Source organism: Anarhichas minor, unplaced genomic scaffold (genome assembly GCF_050575085.1).
Source record: "Anarhichas minor isolate MPS153535 unplaced genomic scaffold, ASM5057508v1 ptg000030l, whole genome shotgun sequence".
Taxonomy (NCBI): domain Eukaryota; kingdom Metazoa; phylum Chordata; class Actinopteri; order Perciformes; family Anarhichadidae; genus Anarhichas; species Anarhichas minor.
Window position 1 is genome coordinate 7026341 of NW_027466476.1, and position 15852 is coordinate 7042192.

Genomic DNA, 15852 nt, shown 5'->3' on the forward strand with positions numbered 1-15852 from the left:
GGTTAAAAAAAACAAAAAAAAACGATATTTCATCCATCTCCACCTTGTGGCACTTCAACAAACAGCAAAGGAGAGGACAACAGAGTAGAGGGAAAATACTATTTATTTCATATCAGACCATTAAAACTATTAAATGCCACAAAACAATCCTGTTAATCAAAACATTCATGTACATCACAGGTCAGCTGAGCAGGATGCTGGTATTTCATCTGTTTTTGGGAATGTGTTGATTTCAAAATGACAAAGAGTTGAAGACCGTCTGCAGCTGGAGCCTGTATACGAACACACGCAGCATTACCCAGTTTAGAATGAGTACGGACAGGCAAAGAGATTATTAGGGCTACTGCACCCCAGAGCCTTGTTAAAAACACAACGGAGAGCCTCATTTTTACCTACCTAGAAACTGATTAGCAGCAGAGTAATTGAACTGTACCATTTTTAAATTTGTATAGAAATCACATACAGCCTTCATCGATTCATTTTTGATTAAAAATAGAACATAAAGCATTAAATAAATAGCCTCTAAAAGAACAGTTAACACATTAGTCAAAGGCTGACGCAAATATACATAACGGTGAGACTATCTGGACTATTTACACTTCATAGTGGGCATCATTTTGACCTCTTTGAAGCTAAGCTGGTTCTGTAAAAGCAGGTGAGACACACAGTCTTTGCTCCGGACTGTTTTCCTAGTGGGAAGCTGTGACTGTGGGGGTCTGTTGGCTGACATGGACCCAGCCTGGGGAGCCATGGAGGGGCTGTAAATGATCTCTCTCTCTCAGCTGGTTGGCTGGAGGAGCCTGATCCTCCAAAAACTAGAAGTGTGGGAACAGAACTTTATCAAAGTACAAAAAGGCATGCACTTAAACTGCAATAGTTCTAGAGTTAAAGCGCAGTTAGGAAACGCGATCTGTTAAAAAGACAGATGATACTGCAGAGTACAAATCTACAACTGTGTGTTTTCTTCCCTTCTAAAAGGACCACTCATTTGACACTGCAAATGCTGTGTCATTTTCACACTTCAGATCCCGTCATCAGTTACATTTTATAGCCCAAACCGAACTGCTGGACTGTGTTGTAGCCAGCGGTAAACCAGCTCACCGTTCTCAGACTCAACATAGTATTGCTTTATAAACTTGGACTGTGGACTATTACAAACAACCCTTCAAACATGAGCCCTCCACACAAATAAGGAGCCGCTAAAGTAGTGCTAAGTGTACACATTCAATAAACTTTTAAAATAATTTCTATGGATAATTACCTTTTCTAGATTGTCTGACTACAAAGCACTTTGAAAGGAGTTAAGCCCACAAATGGTAACATACATATCCAACACACAATCCAGCATTTTATCATATATAGCATGACCTAAAATTGTTCCAAATTCATCAGCAGAAACAACACGTTGCCCGATTTCCTTTAAAAACTGCATCTTTCATCTTTTAAATGATACAAAGACCAACCAAGACCAAAAGAATGTCTAGTAAGAGACTTGAGTAATCCACATTCATCATTTCCTTCCACACACATTAAAGTGACTTTCTCTTTGACAACTGAAATAAGTGTCCAGTTAAACAAAGAGGAGCGGGTATGTAGCGTCCTTTGAGAACAAGGACTGTTTGTTTTGCTGCTGTCAAGTGAAAAACCACAGACCTTCCAGACACCCTCGTTTGATTTCCCACAAATTCAAAAATGTCTACGCTGGAATTGTGTTTTTAAAGGGTTTCAAAAACCACGAGCCATTAAAGTTCCTTCGTCCTTGAAATCCAATACAAGCATGAAAGTTACCAGTAGAAACCAACTCAGAAGTAAAAAAGATTTCACCAGACAGCAGTTTGAGTCTATATATTACTTTGCACACTGTGCAATAACAATGTGTTTGTTTATGATTGTATGTACATTATGTGTGTGTGTTGTGCGTTTATGGCTTGGAGGTGGGATTGACTATAGGAGGCACAGGGCTACTGATGGGGATGACTCCGGTGGCCAGCAGGACGATGATGAGGACGACGATGAGGACGACCACCACGATGACCACGACCAGCTTCACGTTCTTCCACCAGTAGACGCGAGCCACTTTCTGAGACGTCTGCTTGAAGTGCTGAGCCTGAGCAGGGAGGGAGACCAGACAAACAATCGACTTCTTTCTTTACAGTTCTTGTACAAGGGGAATAAAGTAGTCCATGAATATGAGACATGAATCTACACATAATTACACTCCCTCCTCAGCACTGTGGAGGTTAGTTTGTGGCTTTTGCCAGTTACACCTACAGTCTACGGGCACATCTATGAGCTACACTAATTGTCTTTTTGGTTCTTCACAGTTCATTTCGTTTGTCTACGGAGGCTCGCTCTACGGCCGCCAAGCGGGAGCATAAACAAAGCTTATTTAGCTTGGCTCTGTCTAAAGGAAACAAAACCTGCCTACCAGCACAGCAAATCGCCATCTTTATGTTTGCACAGATAAAAAAAAAGAGACATACCGGTAATTTACTAATTAGTGATCGTCTACTGCGTTAGGGGAGGTAAGCAGAGAGTGTTGCCTTTGGACAGAGTGAGACCGGCTGTTTGCTTGTTAACATTTTTGCTGCTTTTTCCCCCCAGATGGACAGGTAGCTAGTTAGCTATGTAGGAAGATTAGCTTTTTAAATTATTTTGATAGCTGATAGAGATGAAAAGAGAGGAACTGCGGAGAGGAAGAGGGGTAACATAGAATGAAGGTCCCTGGCTGGCAATGAACCGGGTGTGTTGCACCCTAAATATGTTGGAAGATGACGTAACGTACTACTGTTGGAAACAGGCGTGAATGAGCACAACACTTTGAAGTGCTGAACTGTGGGAAGTGATTAAGAGATCCAGAACCAAGCGAACACTTAAGCCGGGCTCAGACTACAGGAGTTTAGGGCCAATTTAACCCTGGTTCACCCCTCCAGATCCGGTCTCAAACCTCCCTTACCTTGCAACAATTTTCATTGAAATTAATGTATTTCTCTACAGATACAAATACCATCAGAGTATGTAGTAAGTAACCAACACTATTTATCACCAACACACACACACACAACCTAACATCGGCTACTCTTTGCGTGGCTGAAGAGGCTCGGTCTCTGCTACCGACTCCTTTACATCGGACATACTGTAGACATCTCAATCATGTGCCATTGACAATGGTCGTGCCTGGTGTTGTGCATGCTGGTTCACTTACATGGCTTTCTGGCACAGAGCCATTATTAATGTTATTAGATGCAGCTGTGCTTTTACGTCAAAATGACTGCTGAGAGAAAGGTTGAGTAGTGGGAGACAGCAGGACGATGTTTGTTTTGTACCGGTGCCTCAGACACTTTCTGTGATAATTCCGTGTGAAACACGATTTACAGGTTGTGTAGTTTTAAGACAGTGGTCACTTCCTTTCCTACGATGAACAGTCGGCCTTTTTCATAGCAGACATTTCTCATGTCACATGGCTACTTTAAGCTATACTATGTAGCATTGTTGTTTGCTGTTCGTTAACACACAGCACATACAAACAAAAGCAATGTAAAGAACCCTTTATCCGTCACAAATCAACGCTTTATATCACAGACACCGTGTGTGCTGTTATTGGCTGGGGGTTACACCCCCACGTGGGGTCCAAAGGCTCTTTGCTGACGCCCCAAAACATCCCAAACACAGCGAAATAAGAAGAGAAAATACAAACAGAGGCTCTCTGTAGATACAGTCACAGCTACACACTTCTAGTGGGTCATAAATGAGGATTTTTGAATCAGTCTGTATAATCTGGATGATGGCTGATTAGCATGGCTTCCTGGAACACATTAATGGAACTGAGCCATTGTTAATGTTATCAGCTCCACCTGTGCTTTTAGCGCTATGACCAAATCTAAATGTCTACCATGAAGAAGGTCTATACAGCCTGTGCAGGGAGGCATTTGAACCTCAGACAAAAGGTTGTTGGGTTAATGAACTTAATCACCTAACGAGGTGCAGCTGGAACAATGCCTTGCTAAAAGTTCTGAATTCAAAGTTTAGGTTAGAGCAAGAAAAAGGCCACACTTAGTCAGATTCAAGACATTACAGAACACAAATGAATCGGACTATGTGACTTGTTATGGTTGGCCTGATCACTATCACTGTCATTGCATACCAACCTTTTTGTTTTTCAAATTCACAGCACACCAAAGATGCAGCGGTGCGTATGTAGTCCACATGTCGACCCGCTTCTACGCAGACCAAAGGCGAAAGGATAAACTCATGTGGTAAGACTCACCCCTGCTTGCAGGTCCTCCGACTTGCCCATTAGGTCATCCAGTCTCTCCCCTCGGGCCAGGATTCGGTCCACGTTCTGCGTCATGATGTCTTTCACTCCATCCACCTGATCCTTCAAGGTCTGCACCTTGTCCTTCGGCTCTTCCGCTTCTCCTCCCCGCTCCTGGGATTCGGACCAGAAACAGGGAATTTAAGAAAAGTAGTTGAGGAACAAAGTATAACACATGGGAGCTGCGATCCATGTCCAAACTTTAGCCTGTAGCTTTTATCAGTGTTTTTAGCCGTTTGTTTTATGGAACTTAAGATGCTAAAACTGGGCCAGGATCAAAGGCCATCAAGACTACGTGCACTTACAGTCTGTGTCTAACATCTTTGGACTAGTTTGTCTGCTCCTTGACATAATGTGGAATAACTCAAGGGTCAGTCATTAGATCAATTTACTTTGTAATGACTGCCTCTAGGTCACACAATCATAACACATCTATCAAAACAAGCGATATCAAAGTGACTGGCCGTTTAAATCTGTTCTCCGGACTCATTTTTCACCAGAAGGCCTTTAAGATTCTGTGAGTTATTTCCTCTCATCTCCTCGTGACTGGGTTCATCTGTCTTACACCAGCGCAGGTCAATAAAGCGGCAGACTTTAAAAGGAATGAAACGGTTCTCTATCAGTCTTGTATTTTCAGACAACAATGTGCATGACGACAGCTGGTGGTGGCTCTGGGAGTCCCTCGGGCTGCTGGCAGTCAAACAATGGTTCATTTCTGGGAATGCCTGCCGCAACGCGTGTGCACTCACCAGGAAGATAAGCTGTGATCTCACACGGTCGTACGTGTGATTTCAAAGCAGAAATGTTAAATGCAGTGCGGTTGGTGTGTGTGTGTGTGTGTGTTATGCACAGTGACTTCCATGTCCCATGAGCCAGCATCAGACGGTAAACAAAACTGTCTCTAGGAAACAGAGCAGGTTTTGCTGCGTCATCTGTTGTCTACCTTCTCTCGCTCTCTCTTTCTCTCTCCATTCTTGTCCTCCCTCTACCCATTTCATTGTCTTATGGTTCATTATCTCCCTTCTTTCATTGTTCTCTTCTTTATTCGGTTCACCTTCCCTCTTTCTTTCCTCAACTATTTCTTTTGGATGACCTTTTAGATGCCCTGTTGTGTGTCCTGTTTTTTTTTTTTTTTACATTGATCTGCCACAGAGACCTCTCTCTCTCTCTCTCCTTTACCTGTGCTAGTAGTTCAGTGAGGGCCACTGAATGGCTGACAGGTATCAAGTATCAACATTTGCAGAAAGAGGGAGACAGAAACTACAAGACGTTCAAGCACTAATGGCTGCATTAAGTGTCCTATTCAAATATTTGAACTGTTATAAAGCTCGTCGAGGAAAACACAAATGAGTTCCTCTGTTGAGCATAGAAAGTTCCCCCAGTCTTCCAATAAAACTTGACAACTCAAACAAAAGCGTGACGATAAGGCACCTTGTAATAAATACTTATCTGATGCACAAGGAATAAGAATGATACATAAGAATGAAATAAATCAAACGTTTGTCTGGAGATGTAAATACAAAGGATGGATTTCATTTGTCTTGGTAGGCCACATTAAATCCTCACTGCTCACTGCCTAATCTAGTCAAATGTGGAACAACTGTAATCTGTATGGCAGGCACTAGACGGCCAGTGAGGTTTTCCTTTTATCAAAGCACCCAAACAAATGCTGAGGTAAAACGACACTAATAAATGCTGCAGGCTACAAGACAACACTGCTGGTTTAGCTCTTTCCCTCGGCACAGCTGAGTCAGCATACCGGCAGCTTAAGTCCAAATGATTTTGGGCCTTCAAAGAGAGGGAACGCAATGTTTCAAACCCCTCAGACGCCACTGTTTCTAACTGTTTAGCAGAGAAAGCAGCTCCTTCATGTTAATGGCCTCCAACAGATCCTCATGAGCCCTCACCGGACGAGCCTTTGTTACCGATGACTGTCTAAAAAAAAATACTCATCACATAGCTGTTAATAGCACAGCGGGGACACAACACGGAAGGAACAGTGACACAAGTCGTCATGAATACAATAAATAGGAACAGCAGCACTCAAGTAACCTTAAATGTACCACTAGAAGATCCTGGGAGTCCCTCACAGGTGAAGCTAATTAAAACATGTTTATAATTAAACAAAGTCAGCAATTTGAATCTACCTTGACATGTAGTTTAAGGTTTAATATTAAGTACAGAGAATGTTTGAATTCATTTAAAAATAATATCAGTGAAGCAACACTTCACTCAATAACATGACAACTTTTACAACTACCTTAATGTTTAGTTAATACTAAATATTAGCCCAATGTAACGCTACTAGCTATACATGAGTGTTTAAGTATCTAATCTAAGTTAGCAAGCAGTGAGCTCGAGATGAAATGGGACTCAAAGTGTTGACTTCTTAAGAGACTAATTGGGCAGTTTAGAAACGTCACGAGCGCTGCTGTGCCTGGGTTTTACCTTCATCAGCTGGTAAAGTAACATTAACATTATAGTGACACATTGTTAAATGGAGTTTGGCTACAGGCGTCAGACTCAAGCGACAACAAATGAAGCAGAGTTGTGAAATGTATCGTTTTAGTGCGACTGAAATAAATACCTGACGATATTTAACAGCGGATGAAAGTTTAATGTGAAGTATCCGACTTTAGTTTGAAAAAACACTAATCCCACCTGTGACCGTTTGGTTTCTGCACAGAGTGTAATTAGGCCATTTTGTTAGCTCACTCCGGGACTTTTCTTTCTCAACAACGAAAAGTTAATTCATGTCAGTAACGTTAAGACTAGATGCAACAAAGCTACTATATTTTATCCGGATACACACCTGTTGCACATCGTGTCTGACGTTAAACGTGGTGACGACGGAGAGGCTTTCTAAACAATACAAACAACAAAACACAAGCTTTGACCCTCATCTCTTACCGGATCAAACTCCATCTTGTTGGAAACAAAGCCCTTTGACCACAACCCGATGGATCAACTCTCCTCCAGTTGACGCTGTTATTTAAAAAACCTTAAAAGCTTTTAGTAGATTTGAGAGTTAGATGCTCCAACAACACATCGAGGACGTTCCCTCCTCTGTTTAACTTCCTGGTTGTTGTTCAAACTGAATTCCTTCGCTTCGAGTGTCAAGTGGCTCAAATTACAACCAGTATTTTCCCGACCGCGCTTCTCAAAATAAAGCACGTGTCGTAACTTTGCAGTGTGAAGACAGTGGTCGAGGTAAAACGTTAAAAGTGAATACTTTTAAGGACCATATTTGTAAGTTGTTGAACCATATTTAACCGTGGTATAAAAATATCCTGAAAACAGCAACAAATACATTTTTTACAAATATTGGCTTGAAATGACATAGAATGAAAGCTCTGAAGAGTGCCGTTGATTCAGCGTGAAAACATGATATTTTATAATACATTTGTTTGATTATTATTTTAGTTTATAGTATATGTATTAACCTTATGCATTTTGTTACCGTCCACGTTGCACACAAGTTGCACGATGGCAACAGTTTACTTTTATTTTGAAGGCCCTGTTGTTGTGCAACCCATGTGACTTCATGATCAGGCGTCAAGGTGCTCATTCAAGGTGCTCATATGATCACTGAATGAGGGACCAATTATATCATCATCAATGTCAATAGTTATGAATCGTCAGTTAAAAAACCTTGATTCAATACCTCCTAATCAAATATATTCCTTCACCAAGAAAAATAGTTCTTCATGAACATCAGCGTGTAGATAGCTAGGCTACAAAAACAATAGTTATTGGATTGGTAACGGGAATAAGTTTATTATATTACACAACTGGAATTTGAATTGACAGCTTTTGGGACAGATGTTTATTTAATAAGTCAGAAGAAATCAGAAGTGGGGATACATTTGTACATTTTAGAAATAAATATTGAAAATGTGAAACCACTCTTTCAATTTGAAACTAATTCACCAATTCAGACTCTTCACTCTTCTATTGCTCCACAAAAAGATTCTATTCCATGGGATATATGCATCAGTGACATGTACTATAATTTCTGCCAAATTGCCAGAAACTTGTTTCATCATGCACTCTCAGGCCCAAAGTATCCTTTCTTCACAGGAATATAACATTAAAAACTCTCTATAACTTCTTAATTGGCTTGTGAAAATCAGTCATTTCTCATGTTGCATTGCTGATGGCAGTTGTGCAACATTATAATATATAGACCATCGCAACTCATTCGTTAACACAATCAATCAGTGTCTACATCAGCAGCAATGTTCCATGTCCCAGATCGCATTTGATTGGATAAAGATGTCGCGCTCCACATAAGTAACTAGTAATGGTGATCAGCTGAGTGACTCCTCCCTGTCCTGCAGCTCCTTGACATGGTGACATCGTACCGAGTCCCACCCAGCCAGCCACACCAGCACCTGATCAACCGGTTTGGCTTTCATCTAAGGCAGCGGCGGTGAGGCTTCAATACTGTTCATTACCTGCTGTCATGTGAAGACAACTACTGCAGGCTGCTCTGAATCACAAGCAGCTAAAAATAATCAAAGCCATTAGAGCCATTTTGGGAGAACAATTTGCCTGGCAGGCATTAGCAAGTGTGCCAAAAATACTGCCGGTTGCATTATTGAAAACACTAATTGTGGGGGGGAAAGGCGTAATGACTGGGAATTAACTTCTACAGCATGTTTTAGAAAAAGGCTTTTATTTCTTTTGACAATATACATTATTTGTGCGGTGGTTGAGCAGTGAAATTATCTACACACAGAGTACAGAATAATAGAAGAAGCAAATCCTAGTGAAGGAATAGAGGCAGATTTGACTTTTAAACGGTTGCTATAAACCGTATTTGCTACAAAATGAATAAAAACATCGATACATCTAAACAAGCGAGTGGTACAACAGTAACGAGTAAAAGAGACAAACAAGTAGAGAATAGCAGCGATTTTCCAAAGCAACATCTCATCCTGTATTTCTCCTTAGTGGCCTTGTCTGATGATGATATCGGACATGTCATCAACCTTCACCAGCTCCAAGTTCTGCAAAAGACAAAACATATTCCACATTGTACACTACAATAAACAGATATGCATACTTTACATGTTTTTCAATAGATGGCCACAAGTCTAAAAAAAGACCATTTCAGTAACTCCAATATTTGTAAGACAAAGCAAAACTCCAGTGTGAATAAAACATGGACGGTTCGTACACATTTCCCTTCAAATGTCACTCTCTCTTTCTACATTCTTAGTTTGAGGTATTTCATGTTACATCGACAGGAAGATTATACATTTAGACGGCGATGAACACTACGATGAGCAGCAGAATACACTGTAAACTGTTTCCTTTTTGCCTAATAAACACCAAGTAAAAAATAAACTCACCTTTTCATTGGCAAGATGAAGCAGAGCAACAAAAGCCAGAGGCACCGACAGGTTCTGAGCCATCGTGTTTGGCAATCTGGATCGCCACAAAGAGAGAGAGAAAGGATAAAGAAAGACAGACAATACATTTTCCATTCCATCGATCATGCTGTTCAAATCGAGTGCCTTTAATGAAATGGTACTTTTAAGTTCTGCTGCTAGCTGGTTCACAGTAGGGTTAACGTGATGCATATCCAACCAAGCTAAATGGCAAACTTTTCTCATCAAATCTTAACGGGATTTGAAAACTTTTCCCAGTTGCCATTTTGCGTGGGGCCGAACAACGGCCCTTTGCTGTGATATAGTCACACCATATCACGGCCTGAATGTAGCCACTTCTGTTATAAAACAGTCATAAAGCATGGCAATAGGAACGATCTACACATATTCCGATTCAAATAGTATTTAAATGAATGAATAGGCCCTTGAGTCCCGAAACCTGTAAATGACAGAGCATTGTTGCACTTCTGGAACGGTGGTTGCTTTAGAACGTACACTAGCAGCTAGCATTTTTCCCCCCACCACAGGCTGGCATTACATTGACTTCATTATCGGGCTATTTATGTGTTAGCTGGAGGCGTGTTGCTTGGTGTGTGTGCGAGGACGTATTTGCTCCACTTTCTGTGGTCCTCGAGTTTCGGTTACCAATAGCTTTGGAGAGAAGTTTCACACTGGTGTCGAGACCCGTATCCTGTATTTTTGAGTCGTGGTGCTTGTAGGCAGTGGTTAGTGTTTTTCTGCAGAGTTCTTGCATATTCTGGGAAACACTGTCGAACCTCATTTCTACGTGGCGCTGCATTTCTTTCAGCAGGCGGAATGTTGTGTGGAGACGGGCGCTGCTCAATCCACTCCTCCAGAGAATGTTTCTTTAAATGTTTGCATTCTGAAGCCGGTTTGAGCACATTTCATCTGTAACCTGTTCTGTGATGTCGGGAGTGATCCAGTGGACCATGACAACACATTAGTCTAACATTTTTTTTTTTCTCAGACAGGGATGAGACGTCACAGCAGTGGTATGTGGTTATGCGATAACGGCTATAGACCAATCAGATTGCTTGAATTGAGCTACCAGTTATATAATTATCAAACAAGTCGATGTAGCCCTACAGATGAAAATCTGTCTCAGAATTTAGACACATACAAGAGACTGTGTTAAATCCACACTTCCATATCTAAGTAGAAGCCCCGATCAACGACATTTAAAATCTGTACACATATTTGCACGCCATTGTCTATTCAGTCATTATTGTTGCTCATTAGTACCGCGCCATGGCAGGCATGGTAGGTGGTCTGCTGGTACCTTTGAAGCAGCGTCTTTGTGGTCTGACTGAAGACTTTCTCCCCACACACTTCTTGTTTCTCCACAGTATCCTCCTCCTGTAGGGAACATTAAGGCAGAACTAAAAATACAGACTGGTACAAACAGATACACACAGCTAAATCTCTGACTGGCTGAATGTCTACACTACCTACCAAATGTGAGCAATGACCCAAGATTTGAGTTTCAAACCTAAAACTGATGAATTCATCATCGCATAGACCCGCTGACACATGGACAGTCCATCAGTGTGATTTACCTCCGTAGATTTGTCCGGGCTTTCGGTCAGAAGAGTCCACATGTTGTTTTTGAGTCTCTTCATGTCCATTTTCTTTGCCGTCTTAGCATAGTTGATCTCAATCATGTTGACCTACAAAAGCAAGCAATAATGGAAGTACAAGTATTTTAACTGCTAAGTTATAAGTCAGTCAAATTCATGCGTAGTAAATATTATTACACAAGCTTTTGAGCAGAGGGATGCTAGCTCTAAAAAAGGCCAAGACCAACCTACAGAATGACCTGCGCTAACATCTTGTGTTGCTCACCCTGTGTGGTTGAGGAACCAGATCATCCTCCCCGTAGGTTGAGATGCCCTCTTGGTCTTGTGAGGGCGGAGGTATACCGTCACCTGAAGGCTGTGTATCGTCTGAACCGGCAAACCCTTCGCCATCATCATCACTGTCGCCACCCTGAAGAGGAACATGGCCAAAGACATGCCAGAGGGATAATCATTTGAGATGTGGTTCCTAATCAGTTTTATTATTTAATGAGAGTTCTCTATCTTTGGTTCCTCAGGAGATTGGAAGTCCTCACATTAAGCAGATTCTAACTTAATTTTACAGATTAAAACTTTGTATTTTATTGTGACCAGTGATAAAATCCTATACCGCCCCACCCGTACGTAGGACAGGGGCTGATACATCACAGACATGATCACTGTAAACTGTCGTATGCACTAAAGATCCTCCCCGCTCACCAGCTCTTGAGTTTAAGTTTGATCAGCTGGACTAGAGTTATTTACACAGATCATCCTGTGAATCCACCAGGTATCTCACACACAGGGTCATGCTGTATACATCTTCATACATCCATAATATTTTATAGTTAAATCACCCCACTGCTACTCTTTAGATAAAGAAAAGGCTAATAACATAGAGTAAAGTCAAGAAGACAAAAACAAATCAAATCAAAAGTTCAGACCTGAAGACCTGGACAGAAGTTGGCTGTGTCGTTGGCGTTGTTGTAGTCGTAGTCGCCAATACCTTCTCCGAGCTCTCCAGACAGCCTCTTCTGGCCTTCTTGACTCAACTAGAGGAAAGAAAAAACAAACATATCCTTCTTCACACAACACAAACAAAGGATCATCATATATTTACGGATATATGGTGACTGTAGCATGTCTCAATTTTGTGAAAAGTCAAATTTTGTGAAAAGCTGATGAGCACAAGAGTTATGTGTATGTTGATAACGTTGAGCCGAGTGGCGAAGACTCACCGAGCTGGAGGGTTTGAGGTTGAGCTGGGAGAGCGTCTCTGGGGGAAACTGGAAGTCCGCTGGCAGAGTGGTTTTCTTATTGCTTGCACTGAGGGCAGACTTGCTGTTGGTGGTGGCAGCCTGCGGTGGGAGAGCACACAATGTTCAGTTCAGATATATTTATGTTTCCTACACATTGTCAAGCTCTTAATTTGACCGTGTTCAGAGATTTTGGTTGGATTTCGTCTCAAAGCCCTACAGGCAGGGATGTCATCTTTTAGCTGAATATATTATTTGCAGATTTTGTGCCATATTTCACTGACTTGAACTACGAGAGCTAAAACTGTAGTTGCATCATATCTGTGGTGGAGTTATGTGTCAAGGCATCATTCAAGAGCCTGTGCTCAGAGAAGTGGACGTAGCCGTTCATGACGGATGATTTGAAATTACCAGAGAAGCTGAAATTCTAAGATGTTGTCAGGTCCATTTCACAATCTGGTTTCATAGCTACAACTATCCCTACGGCTCCTTTGTCTACATCTACTCAAACAAGCTGGACTAGTCAAACATCTCAGCTGTACTTGGTTAAGTCTTCATACTGGTTCACCAACAACTAAGACCAGATTTCCTGAATGTCAGGCTGAGACATAAAAGGCCGCCAGAGCTGGAAACACCAGCTGCATCCAAAATAGTGTGCTGCTATGACTACAACACCAAGAGTTGCCAAACATCTGCCTAAAGGAAACAATATCCGCCTACCGGCACCTCTAAAGCTCCCTAATTAGCACGTTATATACGGTTTGTTGAATTGGTACAAAGAAATATGATAAATAGTGAGATTTTGTTGCTTTTGGACGGAGCCGCCGGCTGTTTCCCAGTTTCCAGGTTTTAAGCCAAGATAAGCCGGCTGCTGGCTCGAGTTTTATATTTACTGTACAGATAGAAGTGGTATGAATCAAACCCTTTAAAAAAAGCATATTTCTCCACATGTCGCATCATTCCTACTAAGCAATAAATGTCAGGCAGCATTTATACCAGATGACACTCTTTAACTGGGGGCAAAAAGCAAAGAGGGTTCCTACTCTCGTGGTGCGGAAGTAGGTGTCAAAGTTGACATCATCATTGAAGTCGATTTCAAAGGTCTTCTTGGGCTTCCTTTTACGCGTCTCCTTGTCCGGCAAGTGGTCCACTGCAGCAGATTTAGGAGATGAAAGCAGACAGATGAGAGGGATCAATGTTGTTGCACACATTCAGCAGAGGAGGACAACCATTCGAACATCATCTGGGCCGTTAGAGGAGATGTGAAAGCCTAATTTATCCCTCAAAACACAAAAAATAACCCTAATGTGGATACATGCAGTCTATTATGCTCAATATAATGATGCTAGATTTATCAAATTAAATACAATAGGCAGACTATTGACCAAAAAAAGAAACAAAGCTCCACATAAAGACAGCAAAATAAGACATTTATTGTTAAATTCTTTTAGCACTAGGTCACAGATAATAATAAGTAACATGTCTTGCTCATGGGCACTTACTTTGACACTTCAATTGTCTCTAATTGTGTGTTTAAACCATGGTTTTCACTCACACTTGTGCTTTGGCTTGAACTGCCAGTAGCCGGGTCCAGCCCACGTGGCCATGGTCCTGGGGCTGAAGTAGGAATACTCCCTGGGCTGAGAGGACAGCTGCATACACATGGTGGTGATGTCTCCCTCTCCGATGGGAATCACATCCCTGTACCAGCGTGAGAAACCATTCAAACCAGCGAGCACAGACACAAATCAGCCCTCTGCTAATAGAGCCGGCACGAGTGGGATGTTGACCCATTCAGCATGGCCTAATGAATTAAATACAATTACTTAACCCCCATGAATACATTTCAAACTAGCAAGCTTAAGTAGACATTAAGCAGAGGCTATAGAACCTAATGGAGGATTTTATCTTATTCTAACACAAGGAGCATTGAAATAGTGCAGAAAATAGAGCCATCTAGAAACTTGAGCCTGAGACTATAAAAAAAAAAACTTTAAACAGAAAAATAATTGAATCAGAAGGTCTGTGGTTAAATGGTGAGTTCCTCTCAGCAGAAGACTGCTCTTCAACGATCCACTGTCTTACCTTCCTTTGCCAGAGCCGGAGGCCTCACAACCGTCCTTGTACTCCTTGGATCTCTCCTCACAGTCACCCACTCCCTCCTCATAGTCGGCATCAAAGTCAGGGCAGTCATCATCTTCAGGCTCGGGCTCAGCGTTCACATCAAACACGTGTTCCCCCTGCTTGATTTTCTCCAAGAGCTGATTCATGGTCTGGAAGAAAATGTACAGTCTCCGTCAGCTGGGACCTGACTGTCTCTGTAAATAAGACTCGTGCAGTTATTTTATGATCATATGGGTGTATGGTAGTGGATCCTAAGCCTAAATCGGTCATCACTTTAGTCTTCAGAGCATGTTGACATGCACATTTTGGTCTTTGTTAACAAACTTCTTTTAGGTCACCATAGCATGTCAGGGTCCCTGATTATATGTTCGCTCAATTTACCGATAGATCCACATCATACGTCAAGCTGAGTGGATTTTAAAGAGCACCCTCTGGTGGACCACAAGGCAAACTACAAAGAGCCCGTCACACTTATAGACTGTACATTTTGAGTTGAACAGGTCCCAACAATTAGAATATTTCATTTGAATTCCAAATTGATAGTGACAGCTATCGTATGTACTGAAACAAAGACGTTTCCAAAACTCGTTAAAAAGATGCACCCGTTGTAGCAATAGGTGGACATTGTAAGGCTGTTATTTTGATAATATAACTGGATCAAATATCCAGCTGTAGGTTTCTAACAAGATTTCTGCAGGGTTCACCAAGTTAATTTTAAGATGTTTTAAGATTTAGAATTATTTCTATATCACATTTTCAGTACTTTTCAGTTTTCTAAGGACATAATTAATTATATGGACGTGGATAAGCGGCATACATGGATGAATGGATAAACCAATGAAAAATGATTAATTGTAGTCTTTGTTATTACGAGACGATGAGATTCCTAACTACTGTAGCTAGTAGTAGAGACAGTATTTAACGGTCTGATGCTGCTGACTGAATTCTACAAAAAAGGATGGATTACCTCCTGCAGCACAATCCACTGACACAACAATCCAACTGTTAGATTATAGGTGTTTAACATCTCCTCATGGTCTGCAAATATTTACATGAACATTTTGGAACCAGATATACATATAAACTGGTAACGTAAAGAGAATATAATAAAGGATCAAACGTTTCTGTATGGTTGGCACTGTTTTTTCCATCTCCAAGATGGCAAACTTTTAGGAGGAATTGATGGT

General features: G+C 41.4%; 2 protein-coding genes across 2 annotated transcripts in view; both read right to left on the reverse strand.

Moving 5' to 3' along the window:
• Positions 1 to 85: 85 nt before the first annotated feature.
• LOC142964200 (vesicle-associated membrane protein 8-like) lies at positions 86 to 7432 on the reverse strand. The gene is made up of 3 exons (XM_076104412.1): positions 7226 to 7432; positions 4268 to 4429; positions 86 to 2107 (listed from the first exon to the last, which is right to left on the reverse strand). The coding sequence occupies exons 1-3, from the start codon at positions 7238 to 7240 to the stop codon at positions 1922 to 1924; spliced, it is 363 nt and encodes a 120-aa protein (XP_075960527.1). The 5' UTR covers positions 7241 to 7432; the 3' UTR covers positions 86 to 1921.
• Positions 7433 to 8987: 1555 nt separating this feature from the next.
• ncaph (non-SMC condensin I complex, subunit H) overlaps positions 8988 to 15852 on the reverse strand; it is a 28185-nt gene continuing 21320 nt past the window's right edge. The window contains exons 9-18 of the mRNA XM_076104411.1: positions 14627 to 14814; positions 14097 to 14242; positions 13585 to 13691; positions 12524 to 12643; positions 12230 to 12337; positions 11575 to 11718; positions 11289 to 11399; positions 11012 to 11088; positions 9673 to 9748; positions 8988 to 9327 (exon numbers count right to left, since the gene is read on the reverse strand). Of these exons, the coding sequence (XP_075960526.1) occupies positions 9268 to 9327; positions 9673 to 9748; positions 11012 to 11088; positions 11289 to 11399; positions 11575 to 11718; positions 12230 to 12337; positions 12524 to 12643; positions 13585 to 13691; positions 14097 to 14242; positions 14627 to 14814 (1137 nt within the window). The 3' untranslated portion in view covers positions 8988 to 9267. The remainder of the gene's footprint in view (positions 9328 to 9672; positions 9749 to 11011; positions 11089 to 11288; positions 11400 to 11574; positions 11719 to 12229; positions 12338 to 12523; positions 12644 to 13584; positions 13692 to 14096; positions 14243 to 14626; positions 14815 to 15852) is intronic.